The 14,234-nt window shown below is 39.9% G+C and overlaps 1 protein-coding gene across 1 annotated transcript; it reads right to left on the bottom strand.

Moving 5' to 3' along the window:
* Window positions 1-221: 221 nt before the first annotated feature.
* LOC138892919 (uncharacterized) lies at window positions 222-737 on the bottom strand. Its single transcript, XM_070176676.1, has one exon. It carries the CDS (start codon window positions 735-737, stop codon window positions 222-224), a length of 516 nt encoding a protein of 171 aa, XP_070032777.1.
* Between the last annotated feature and the right edge of the window lie 13,497 nt (window positions 738-14,234).

Here is a 14,234-nt window from a genome sequence, read left to right on the forward strand (position 1 = left end):
AGGTGAGAGTTGGTAAGAGGAGACTTAGGGCCCTGGGCTACCAATACGCCACCCACTTCCTTCTTTTTCGAAATACCTCCTGACTGTAAGGCTTTGTTGGTCTCTTGCATTGCCTCGAAGTTGCTCACCATACCGCTCTTTATCCCTTCTTCTAGCCTTTATCCCAACTTGATGATGTCGGAGAACTTGTGATTCTCTATAACCATCAGTCTTTTGTAATATTATGGATCATGATCTCTGACGAAGAACTTGTTCATTTGTTCTTCTTCTAGTGGTGGCCTCACCTTGGAAGCCTCTAATCTCCAACGAGTAGCATACTCGCGAAAAGTTTCTGTTGGCTTCTTCTTGAGGTTTTGGATATAGAAAACGTCTGGTGCGTTCTCTGTGTTGAACCTGAATATATCCATGAAATCCGATACCATGCTTACCCAGTTTTCCCACTTCTTCTGGTTTTGGCTAATATACCAGGATAACGCATCACCTGTAAGATTTCGCATGAATAGTTTCATGCGGATTTGGTCATTCTTGCCCACTCCTACAAGCTTGTCACAGTAGGTTCTCAAATGCACCTTAGGATCATCGGTGCCATCAAACATCTCAAACTTATGAGGTTTGTAACCCTCCGGCAGTTCTACATCTGGTTGGATACATAAGTCTTCGTAGTTCAAACCTTCAACACCATTCCCGACTTCAACACTCTGGACTCTTCCTATCAGTTTCTTTAGCTCCTCCGCCATGTTTCGAATGAGCAAGTCCTTCTCGGTTGGTTCAAGTATGTATAGGGTTTGTTGCGGGGTATGGGGTAAGGTTTACACATGTATAGAGTTGCCTTGGTATGTTCTTGGGACTTGGATATATGGGTGATCATTGATCGAGGTTTGAGGGGGATTGGGGGTGAGTTGTGGTGTGTTTTGAGGGATGTGATAAGTGATGGTTTGCAGATACTGGGTTGGGTAATGGTGGTGTTCTTGAGGGGTTTGCACTGGTGGGGGATTAAGGTCTTGAGGGGTTGCGAGGTTGTGATACTGGTGCGTTGAGGGAGGGTTTTGTGGAGCTATAGTTGGTGGATTTTGGGCTTGGGTTTTTTTACGGTGGCGTTTGATTCTGGGTGGTGGTGTTCTGATGGTTAATGCCAGGAACATTTAGGGTAAGGGAGAGGTTTGCGAGATTTCGAACCTGCTCAAGCTTAACTTGTAGCTCTAAGATTTTCTATTCCAAACGTAGGACCAACACATTATGTCTTGGCGTACTTCTTCCGCTTGAGGTTTCAACAAAAAGGTAACCAAGTTAGTAAGACGAAGTAAAAGAATGTTTGAAGTATTTAAATAGTTATCACATAAGGTCATACAATAATTCGCGTCCTAATTTGGGGACCTCATTGTACCTAAGGTAGGCCTATGCGACACACAGACTTGGAAAAAATTTATGCCAATATTGGCTTATTCCATTAATGCGAAAATAAGCCAAATCAATCTTTCACTAAATCAAAATAATAATTATAAAGTCACTAATGGCATTAAGCCTTATTATATTGAAATCTAACGAAATCTAATCTAGAAAGAAGTAAAGAACATTATCTCCTAGTCTACTTGGTCCCAGAAGGACCTTCTCCATGCTTGGCTCTTTTGACTCTATCAATCACATTTCGCAGATCGCGCATGTCGAGTAGCAAGTAAGCAATTGCCAGCTTGCCTCCTTCATCATAGTCCATGCCTTGACAATCCCAAAGTCTCTTTCTCATCTTCCCCTATAGCTCCATTAATCCTTGCATTAGATGTTTTAACCTCTCTGTCGACTTATTTACAATATCCTTCCATTCCTTGATCGCCTCCATATCCACCTTATGTTGTTCCAAATTTTTAGCTTCAGATTTGAACACTCTTTTACGTAGCCTTTTGTACTTCACTTGTGCCTCAACCACCTCATCTATGATCCTATCTTTCAGATTGACACCCGGGTTTGACGTCCCAGACTATGTCGTCTTCCAACCATGAGAGATAGTAGTACATGTGACCGGCGTGATACCTATCGGGTTCAATAGTCTCTCCATTCACGATGATCCTTTGATTCCACATGTGGTGGGCTTCAAATTTTAATGGGATGACATTTCCTTTGAAGTCTGCTTTATACTGAACTATGTTGGAAACCCGAGGTATGACTTGTTTCCTCTCAGCTTGCCTCATTACCTTTATAGGAGCGTAACGGTAGATTCCATGTAGCCTGATCATTAATAAGTGAGTGGTTCCTTTGGACCTGATGATGAACTAGCTACTCGAAAACCACTCGAACATCCAATGCACTTGCTCGTATGTCAGATTACTGAAGAAACGCACCCAGCCTACAACATTTTCGGGCTTTGCAAACCTGTCTGGAATGAATGTCATCTTCTTTGGATGATGATTGGCTATGTAGTCATTGAGCGGCCTATGTATAAGCTTTTGGCGATAATCACCCCTCTAAAAGTGTTCTAGCAGCCAAACTTGTAGTAAGATATTACAACCCTCGAAGTGTCCGAACCCATGCTTGCACCGATCCAAAGCACAGTACATCTCAGCTAAGATCATGGGGATGATAGTGTATATTTTCCCCTCAATACCCTCCATCAAGGTCCTGGCGACCATGGCTAAGCGAGTGTGAATTCTTCCCCCTTGCATCGGAAAGATCAACAAACCCAAGAAATAGACTATGAAGACATAGACCCGGCGATGTACCCATACCAAAGTGGTAATGGCTAACTCCTCATGATGCAGGCGATATGACTTGATGTGCCCGTATCGCTCATAGAGAAATTCAAAGGGGATGAATGATTTCTTCAGGCACATCAGTTCGTTGTTCTTCTTAAAACCCAGCATCTTCAAAAAATCGTGTGGGGTGCGATTATTTGGTACCAGTAGACCCGGACTATCCCACGGTAACTTGGCGAAACCCCCTATTTCTTCCAGGAGAGGAGTCATTTCTATATTCCCAAATCGGAAAACAATTCTTTTTTCATCCCAGAACATGGTGGCTGCCTCAATAAGTTCCATGTTGGATCGAATATTCAGCAAAGATGACAAGTTACCCAGTACTCTCCTCATGTGATTTTTGTCACATGGTGTAAGGTTGTTCCACCAGTTAATTAGTAGAGGCAGGATATTCTGGACCATACCAAACCTGGGGATTTCGTGCTTCATTTTCTGCAAACAAATCAAAGTTAGCCCTTCCCCCCCTCCAAATTCGACTATTTGTGCAATAATGGTCAACATGTTGGCACGTTTTCTCCAAGTAATGCACATAATATGATGGTGTCCTTTAGGAATATGGAAATCCTGTTGGACTTTGGACAAGGTTTATCTAAGCGGGTTGATGCGTCAATGACGTCTCAATCCATACTAGGTTTAGCATGATGCATGTACATTTCAAATAGAGTGTGGTTTCTAGAAGGGTCTAGACTGGTACTCCTAAGTGGACAACTCTTTTCAATGGGTATTAAAAGAGGAGAGTCGTCACCTAACTATTTTTAAGGTGCGTTAGGGAACCTATTTGCAAATAACTCTGTTTAAATAGTCTATGTCGTCAAAGATCGGGTAAGGGCTCAAATTACCTCAAAGAGAAGGTGTTAGGCACTCTTCGAGGTCCACAACTGTGGGTCCCGGCCGAAATTAATGCTACATAGGATTATTGGATTATAATTATTCTAGGTGATCACGTAAGTGAAGAGAGACAAGGAATTTAAATGTTCAACTACGATATATAAAACAGGTGTGAAAAGAATCTTACATGTGAGAGAATTAAACTATATATAAATAATCAGTCTTTATAGGTTACATGATACAACCTAATTATTCTAAGTTCAAAGAAACAAAGCATGAACAATAAACATATAAAGGAGGGGAGGGTCCTAAGTTTTTTAGCCCAAAGGATCACCCCGTGTAACATAAATAATACTTCGCAACTCTCTTAGGATAGGGGTTGCTCATATTATTCGGCAGGCATAGACTATCATCTTCTGCTACCCAATTACTATGTTAAAGTTGTTTACCTAGAGCGCTCTAATTCAATTCTAAATCGTGCCCTATGCGTGCACTACCCGTCCCATCTTTATGGTCCAGGAGGCTTTGGGCCTACTATTTGGGATGTTCTAGACTTTACTTAGTGTGCTCAAAAGATAAAACTAGGTGCACATTCAAAACATATAGGATAACATGTAAAATCAATAAACGGCTCAAATTAGCCTCCACACATAAACAAATGCACGCGGGCAGATTCTTATATCAGGCAGTAGGCAATTTCAGAATTAAGGCATTAAGTCCTATCAACATGGCTTCTATATGATCACAATTTTAAACCTCCTTCAGGTAGTGCTGCTATTTCAGACTATCGAATTTGCATATTACAGCTATTACAAACTCTACAGACATGATCTCTAAGTTATTTGGGCCATGGGGCAGTGAAAGCTATTAGAAAACTCGGAGTTATTCGTGTTTGATCCTATAGACATGCTTTCTAGGCGAGTAACAATATCCTATAGGTGGGATTTCTAATAGTTGTTATTTGAACTCAATTTTATCATACTTTTTCCTATAGGCATGTTATCTAGGTGGCAGTATAATAAAATAAGAGAATTAATTGATTAGTTAATCAATTAAAGCCCTATAGACATGGTAACTAGATGAGCAAAGACATGTATTAGTGTGATCCTATAGGCATGCTATCTAGTAATCATACTGCAATTACACAACTAAGGAAACTCATATGTGCATAAATATAGTAGATTGAGCAGGTTCAGGATGGTCAAAAATATACATAGTGGGTAGACATCCAAGTATAGGATTTAGGCAAGTTTAGACGCTAGAGAATACAGGACTATAGGCTAACTTTAAGGCAGATAGGATTGCAAACAAAGGTAACAACATATTGTAATCATATAGGTTCACAAATTCGAACAAACATGGGTATTTAGGCATTACCACAGGTAGGAATAGAATTGCAAGAGTCAAGGTACTCACCAGTTACAAATTAAACGAACAAGAAAATTAAGTTCCGACAGCAACTCAACTAGCAATAAATAGCAGGACACCTAGAATCTCAGTGTGTCAGAGTTCCCAAGGGTCTTGAATGAACCTCGGGCAGTGCTCACACTGAGAAAAGAGCAACAATTGAATTATGGTGGCCTTGGCTTTCAGCCGGCCAAGGTCTCAAATTTCAGAATAGTAGAATGAGTGAGAGTGAGAGAATAATAGTAGTAGCAATAGTTGTTAAGTCCTAGAGGGGAAACGGGGAAGGGGGGTTTATATAGTAGTAAACAATCAACACATAAATAAGGAAATACAGTCAATCGAACATAAACAAGGAAAGCAAAACATGCAAAATCAATTTAAAATCAGATTAGGAGAAGAAATCAGGTAAACCCTTGTTGACGACCAATTTTGACCCTCCCTTTTAAAATTAATTTATTTATACTTAATAATTTGCAATAAATGTTTTCAAAGTATTTTCAAGTAATGAATACTTATTTCTACAAATTAATTCAGTGTTAATTTCAAATTTAATCTTTTGGCATTAGTATTATGTAATTACAAATATATTTTAGGATTATTAAAATAATTCTTATACGTAAGTTCTATAATTATTTCAATAAATTACTTCTTAAAATAGTTAATTTGTTTACTATTCAATAATTCAAAATTAATGTCCTAGTGAAGTATTTTTACAAATAATCTATTAATTACAATAATTAGTAGTATTTAACAATTATAATTTTTATTACATTTTATTAAAAATTATTAAGTTTATTTAACTTAATTTCAAACGGGATTAAAGACCAAAAGGCAACAATTGCAATTCTTGAATCAATTATAAAATGGCTATCTTTTACATGATTTTTAGCCCAAATACAAGGCCCAATTCAGACCTGACCCAGTCTAAACACCCATCTCCTTCTCCGCTTTGGCAATCCATGCCACTCTCCCTAAACCAATCACAACCTGCCACAACACTCGCCTCTCTCACTCACAACGAAAGCACAATGAATTTGGACCGTTGATCTATCAGATCAATGACCCACATTTTATCCCCAATTTTCCTTTAATTTTTGTATCTCACCGGACTCAATCTCAACCGTCCAAATCCAACCGTCCAACAACCGTAACTTTTTACATCCTTTATTCTTTAATACCCAAATTATCAGGGTCGTTGATCATTAGATCTAACGACCCAGATCCTATCTCTCACTCTTAAACCTAGAGACACCCCCCAATAACCAAAAACCCTAAATCATTCTAACACTCACCCAGCCTCCTCACCTCCCCCTTTCCTTTTCTTCTCTCATCTCTCTTAAACCCACATACCCTTCAATCATCCAAACCTTGCACTAATTAGTGCAAGGTCACGAGTTCATCAGAGAATCATGCTTCCTGTCTCTCATGTCCGCGATTCTCTCTGATTACTTCCTATTTTTATCACTCCATTTCAAATCTCCAAAATCCGAACCCTAGGGTTTAAATATGGAATATCATATCTTCAAATCGCTCTTGTGTTAAGTTAAATCAAACCATGCATGAAGCTTCTTCAGAGATTTCATGATGAATATTCTATATCCAGAGGTCAAACACAGTGACTTGTGGGTGTTCGGGCTTTGTACGCTGATTCTCGCTTCTAACGGTCTGCCTTCTCTCCTCTTAGTTAAAAATCCTTACTGATTTTCCCTCTGTTCTCTTTCAATTTCACTCAATCGTACTCACATCATCTGGTAATCATCATCTTCCACTATCTTAGTTTGAATCCTGAAGACCTAAGTCATTAAATGCCACTATAAATAGGGCTTTCTATGCTCTCACCTAATAAAAAGAAGAGATCACCTAAGAACTAAGACCTAACACTAAAGAGATACACACACAAAAAACACTAAGAAGTTTAACCTTAGGTTTCTCACTATTTTCCTTTTCCTTTTGTTGAGTATTATTGCTGGTCCAAACTCGAGTGTTCTGGGATCTTAAGAAGATGAAAAGAGCTCTCGTTTGGTCTGCTTCCCTCAAAAAGGTCAACACCTCTCTCATTCTTCTCTTTTGTTTGTTTCTTTGAATGATACAAGCATGCTGAGTTAGGTTATGTATATTACAGTTGTTCTATGATGTTTAATATGTTAATATTTTTACTCTGTTAGTTTAATGACTACTTGTGATTAGTTGTCCTGCTATGAGTCTTTAAATGATGGTTGATTAAACTATATGATTGATTCTTGCTGATCTTATTCCCTGAGTTCCAACAGTCTACATGCTTATGTTGTTATATGTTCGTGTTCACATGAACCTTATAAGCTTTGTTGGCATACAATAGCCTTTATCCTTGCTTGTTGCATATTTGTAGCTTGTGAGTTTCTGAAGTTGAACATATATTCTGATAATTATGATTGAATGAATTTTAAGGTGTTTTAGTTTATATCTCATATCCTTTAATCTTAAGCAGGAACTTTAAGTGTTTATATGTTATTTCCCTGCTCATGTCTGTTAGTCTGTTTCTAAGTGGCTACTATGGTCTTTCATTTTGTTTAGTTGCATGTTGCTTCTGTTAACATGATCTTGTTTGAACTAAACCTCTCATTTCTTCTCTCTATAATCTTATTGTACACACATGTTAAGGTTATGTCATCTTTCCTCATAATGTGATTAGGATTCTGTTCTTTTCTCTCTGTTATAAAGACTGGTAATTGGATAAATTGAACTTAATTATTTTCTTGATTAGTCAGCAACCTCAACAACATATTTATTTGATATCTCCTATCTCTTATCTTTAGGGTCATCATGCATCTTTATCTTTTAAAGAACCTAGCTAGTCTGCCCTAGTTACGTAATAACTTGTAAAAAGGAACAATGATCAACCATGTATCCATGTACTGACTTAGAACTACGTTTTGAGTTAAACCTATCTTGATGTAGTGTCTTTCCCTTATCTGTAACCTTTTGCTTAATTCAACTATCAAAATGTGTAAGGTTTTCCCTTGTTTACATAAGAATTATCACTGCATTTGAAATGTTTAAGTATCTGACCGAATGATGCATGCTCTTGTTTAGTTCCTAATTATATATCCTATCCAGAACTGCCCTAATCCTTGCTCTTTTTATAACTTTAAAACCAAGTCTAATCCCTAAAGTCTCATAAGGATCCTAGCTAATGTTATCTCAACTTGATGATTTATTAGGAGTATGATTTGTAAAAATCCTTAGGAACTCCCTGTTGTGATCTGTAAATTGTACATCTGTTGAAAGCCTTGATCTGTTCTTTTGGGCATGTGTACATTTGGGCCTGCTGAGTTCTTAAGGAACTCAGACCCAAACCAGCTCTTGTTGCATTTTTGAAGAGTCCACTCTTGCCATGGCCGCATCTCTCAAGTCGCTGGGCCTACCTTGTTGGGGCCCAATGATCAGAGTCCAGTCCTCTCTCTATACCTCTTTCGCTACTGTTCTTCATTTCCATAGCTTAGTTTACTGCTTTCATCATCTTTCGCTTACTTCCCTCGTTGTTGTTTTTATCATATGATGTCCTCTTGTATTTAACACCCATATATTAGATTATGTATTTTTCTTTTATGCTCTAGTATTACATGAAAAATAGGCAAACCTTAACTAATATAGGACTTAAAAGGAAATAATTAGTAATTAATCTTCGCCTCCTGTTAATTATAACTTTTCATCTTGCACACTCACTTTTTCTTAAATATTTTTGAAGCTCGGGTCCTTAATCAGAACGACAGCTCGTTTCTAAAGAAAATTAGGATAGAATCACTGATTTTCACTAACAAGGAATGAAATCAGATTTTCGTTAAAAAAAAATAGTAACGAACAGTCTTAAATGAATTTCCAGAGACTCGCTTCTTCAGATCTTCTTTTTTAGAAAAACCAAGGTATATTAGAAAATCATCTTTCTTACAAACAACTCTTAAGATTACTCTAGCATCTATTCTTCAAAGTACTTACTTTCATGACTTAATAATTACCGGCCTTAAAATCTAGACCACTTTCAAAACCCTCTTAACTTTCAATAACTCTTTATAATCCCATATCCCTTCTAAAGTCTTATATGTACTCCTTTTAACATGTAGTAAACCACGCCTTAGTGATAATTAAGCATAGTATAAATAGCCAAGCCTTTAAAATAGTCTGAGTCCTATGGAGCTACCTCAAGTAGATTTTAAGGGGTGCCTAACACCTTCCCCTTAGAAGAATAAAAACCCTTACTTATAATCTCACCGGTTTGCAGACCTGTAATGAACATAACTTAATAATTAAATAGGTACCCTAGTATACCTTTAAATATTAGGTGGCGACTCTCTTTCATCAACAACAGAGAAACCACAAGTTGAATCTTGTCTTGACTAGTGCAAAATAGGGTGCAACAACTTGGCGACTCTGCTGGGGATTTCACACTTAGGTTTTGACCTTAGCAGACTTAGACTAATTTGGCATCTAGATTTGTTTATACCTTGCTTTGATTATAATTGAAATTACAATTACATGCTTACATGCTTTATTTGCTCTTTATAATTATTGGCTTTTTATGATCACCATGCTTATTGCTGCTACACCCTTGTTTGTTACTGCTTTATATACACTATCATCACATATCTTCTAATTGAGTCTTGGCCGTACACTATCACACACAATGGCACGTGAGGTTTGTATTTTACACCCCTCCAAACCTTCTTTTCAAAACTCTCTAGTTTCAGAGAATGGCTTTGTCAGGTCAACTGACATAACTTCTCGCAGCTTTCAGTCCAATTCAAAAGTAGGAAATATTCTACTCTAGTAAAATATATCATATTGCATAAACCTTATGTGAGTCGGTCCTTGGTACTGACACACAATTAGGAAGCCACCTTGATATCAACGGGTCATGCACCCAATGACATATTTTCTGCGGAAAGACAAACAAACATGACAAGACACTTAAGGAACCGAAGCAAACACTTACCCAAATATCTTTCTTTTACCCACCTCAGAAAAAAGGAAATCAACCAAAACATTCCTGAAATCGCATGGTAATGGGAGCACCACATAAGCTAAAATAGTGGTGGAAGAATATTCGTCGGGAACATGAAGACGAGGTTCGGACGCACCTAGGGGCATTAATGGAATTGATGAACATCTGAGCGGACAGGGTGCTCACTCGCCTATTGATAGAGTTTTGGGATCCGGCTAAGGTAGTGTTCAAATTTGCCTACTGTGAGCTGGTATTGCCTTTGGAAGAAGTCACAAGTTTCACGGAACTGTCGTTCAATAGAAGAAAGTCAGTATTTCCAGTTACTATGCCCGGTTATCGGTTCTTGGATGCTTTGGGTCTTACTAATAGCAGAAGCCTCAGAAGTATCGAGGATGGATGGGTGAGCCTCGACCAGATGTTCGATAGGTTTGGGCACCTTGAAAGCTACAAATGGTATCCAGGGGAGTTTCAATGTGACCAGGCGATGTGGGAGAGTCTCAGGCCTATCACTTTCGTAATGGCACTATTGGGATTATTGGTCTTCCCACAACGAAGGGGGCATATCAACATCAACCTACTACCAGTGGTCCTGGCAACCTTCCGCGGAAATCTTCAAGCTACTTTGGTGCGGATGGTGTTAGCTGAAATGCTAAGAGCTTTGTCCGCATGTGCACGAGGGTACGATTTCTTTAAGGGTTGTAACCTGCTTCTTCAAATCTGGGCTACTGAACACTTCTTCCAACGAGAGGCCACCATCGACCACTTCGTAGGTGTCAGCAATATAATCAGCAGCAATAATGAAAGAATGAGACAATGGATCTCCCCACATGGGCAAGATGAATGTAAGGAAACACTGATCAATCTGATAGGGGAATGGATCAACTGTAACTCTCTTGGTTAGGTGGAAGGGAAATCTTGAGGACTCCTCAGAAGTACTTCATTGAGTTGATCGGACTGGAAGGCATTCAGCCATACTCACCCCTGCAGGTCATCATACAATTCGAGATGACCCAAGATGTGCCTCTATGGATAAGGACGGCGGTGTACAAAGATGAGTACAATGGCCAGATCCTAATTCCCATGATAAGAAGACTGCAAGAAGAGTGGAATGACCTGGTAAAACTACCTATGGTTCAAAACGCATGGTGTACTCCCGAGTATTACGTCTAGATCAACGAAGAAGAAGAACTGGCCCGCCCAAGCATAGAGGTTATAGCCTAGTTAGAGGACGCAATGGTTGCCTTGAAGATTTATCATGAGATCCTGCCGCATTATCTTGTGACCACATCAATGCATCGTTAGATGGTCCCAGGATCCATTCACCACATGTTGCCACCGGCTGAAGATGATGATTGGGTAGTGGAGTGCATCCAGATAGAGTCTAGCATAGAGCCAAAAGAAGATCTTGATAAGGAGGAGGGGTTTAAGGAAGACTCGGAGGAGGATCCGGAAGAGGAGCCATATGAAGAGAAGGGCACAAGAAATGACTCAGGGGATGGTTATTAAAGTTGGTTGATTTCCCCTCTTTCCTACTTTGTACCTTTACCCCTAAATGTGCCAAGTCTAGGCCAAGTCTTCAGATCTAAATGTGCCAAGTCTAAATGTCTATCAAATATCCGCGAACTAGGCCGAACTCCGGCAATGAGAGGTCCCCGCGAATTCTAGGAATACGCTAGCTGTAATGCATGAATTATCTGCTCTGTGTAATTTCCTACTCACATAAATGAAGAAACTGATTCTTGTTCCTTTTCTTTTCTTTCTTCTTGTTTTCCGTTTGCTTTATTATTATCCCCAAAAAAGAAAAGAAAGTTGGTTTGTGTCGACCAAAACTGGCGGAACCACCATACAATCTAAGGTCAAAGGGAAAGATGTCAGCTGCAGAAGACCCAACTGAACATGCTCTAGTCATAGCTGACAGTCCGGGGCTATCGGGGGAAAACAACAACACTAGGAATGATGAACACGTGGCCAGGATGGCCCAGGCAATGGAGTCCCTAAGGGAGGAGGTACAACATATCAGGGAACTGGTGCACCTAGCCGTGACAACACTTCCCCAGCCACCTAGATTCCCTTCTTTGGATTCACTTCCAGATGACTTTCCTTCCATGTCACTCCAAAACAACAACACCCCAACTTCAACTCTCACTAGTCAAATCATACCTCCAGTAACCGCCGCTAACCCACTAAATCGCCCTATTCACATGCCTTATATACCACAGTACACTCAGACATCACAAAACTAGCCTATTACCACTAATGCAGCTACCCCTCCTCGTAACGGAGTCACTTTCACCACTAACCAGCACATACGTGTGGCACATATAGCCACCCATGAGCGGTACGTTCCCCCTGTATATGTCATTTCTGAACCTACCTTTATAGAACATGTCACGATCAGGGTGCCTTATTAGATTGAGCAATACGCTGAGATGGAGAGAGAAACCAGGCATAAGGAAGAAGAGTCAGTATCCGAGCAGTTGCAAATATTGAGAAGGCAAATGAAGAGTCTCCAAGTTGCCCGAGGAAGTGAAAGTTTGGACTATGAGGACTTGTGTATTCATCCAGATATGGATATGCCAGTAGGGTACGAACCCCCAAAGTTTGATATCTTCGATGGGACGAGGGACCCTCACGTACATTTGAGGGCTTATTATGACAAGTTAGTCAGAGTGGGAAGGAAAGAGAAGCTAAGGATGAAATTATTCATAAGAAGTTTGATGGGAGAAGCACTCACCTAGTATACCCGACAGGACCCGCAAAATTGTAGAACTTGGCAAGATAGGCGAAGGACTTCATGAATCATTTTCGATTCAATATAGAGATCACTCCTGATCGGTTCGCACTAGTGAACCTACAGAAAAAACCATCTGAATCATTCCAAGAATACACATGATGGTAGAGGTCGAAGGCTGCCAAGGCGCAACCTCTGCTTGATGACAGTAAACTAACCAAGTATTTCATCATAGCCCAAGAGGGAATATACTTTATAACGATGATGGGAATGATGGGTCAAAAGTTCCCCGAGCTGGTCAAGATGGGAGATTTCATAGAAGAGTGCATAAAGTCTGGTAAAGTAAAATCCATGGCAGCACTGCAAGCGTCCAGCAAGTCCATCCAGTCAGGCTCAATCGGTAGCGGAAATAAGAATTAAGAGGAGGTCTCAACAGTCGTCCCTTACTACCAAACCAACCCACCTCACGGAAGCATCTCTTATTCCCTAAACAACCACTCACCACCACCCACTTATGCTCCAGTCTATAATACCTTGCCATATTACCACCCTAAACCACAATACAACCTTCCTCGAGCCAACAACAACCAAAACCCACAGTGACCATATACTCCTGTCCAAACCACTACTCATCAGAACCGACATGTGTATGCACCACGCCCTCGTACAAACTTTGAAGAGAGGGGTCATAGAATTTATACCCCGATTGATGAGCCTCTGGCCCAATTGTTTGAAAGGTTGAGAAGAGCAGGATTGATACACCCAATCGAGGGAAGCGTCCCTGAGCATCCCTCCAAATATTTTGATGCCACTAAAAGATGCATCTATCATTCCAATGTACCTGGGCATGATACTGAGGACTGTTTCAAGTTGAAAAATGAAATTGAAACCCTAATCAAGAGCGGAGCCATTCAGTGCACTCCGGTACCACCTAATATGAATCGCAACCAGCTGCCAAATTATCAAAACCAGGGAGCTAACATGATCATATTAGACGAAGAATATGACCTGAAGGGAACGATTGTCACTATAGGGAATGCAGAAGTCACAAGGATCCCTCTTTAAAAGGCTCCAATCATTACAGTACAACTGAGGCCTACAGTGACGGTTCAAACCTATCTGCAGCAACCTGCCGATTCTACTCGGGATGATGAAGATCGGGAGTACAAAACCATCCCATGGACGTACCAGCAAAAGGGAAAGGCCAAAATGATAGACTGTATCACTGCCTATGGTATGACTAGGTCTGGGAGATGCTATGCCTCTGAAGATATCAATCGAGGAAACCCTGGAGAGAAACATATCCAAGGAGGAACAAAACAGACCCAGAAGCCGCTGAGTTTTGGAAAACAATGTCAAGAAAAAAGTATTATGTGGAATAGTAGTTGAAGAAAACTCCAGCACAGATATCTATCATAGATCTATTAATGAGCTCTGACAATCATAAAGATGCTTTGTTGAAAGTACTAGGTGGGGTATATGTACCAAGTAACACCACTAGCGAGGCATTGGCCGCGACAATTGGGAAAATGGTTGAAGCAAACAT

The sequence above is a fragment of the Nicotiana tomentosiformis genome, chromosome 5 (genome assembly GCF_000390325.3).
Source record: "Nicotiana tomentosiformis chromosome 5, ASM39032v3, whole genome shotgun sequence".
Classification (NCBI taxonomy): domain Eukaryota; kingdom Viridiplantae; phylum Streptophyta; class Magnoliopsida; order Solanales; family Solanaceae; genus Nicotiana; species Nicotiana tomentosiformis.

Bases quoted from the DNA above. Each gene is read 5' to 3' on its own strand.
- LOC138892919 (XM_070176676.1), bottom strand. From the start codon at position 737: ATGGCGGAGGAGCTAAAGAAACTGATAGGAAGAGTCCAGAGTGTTGAA.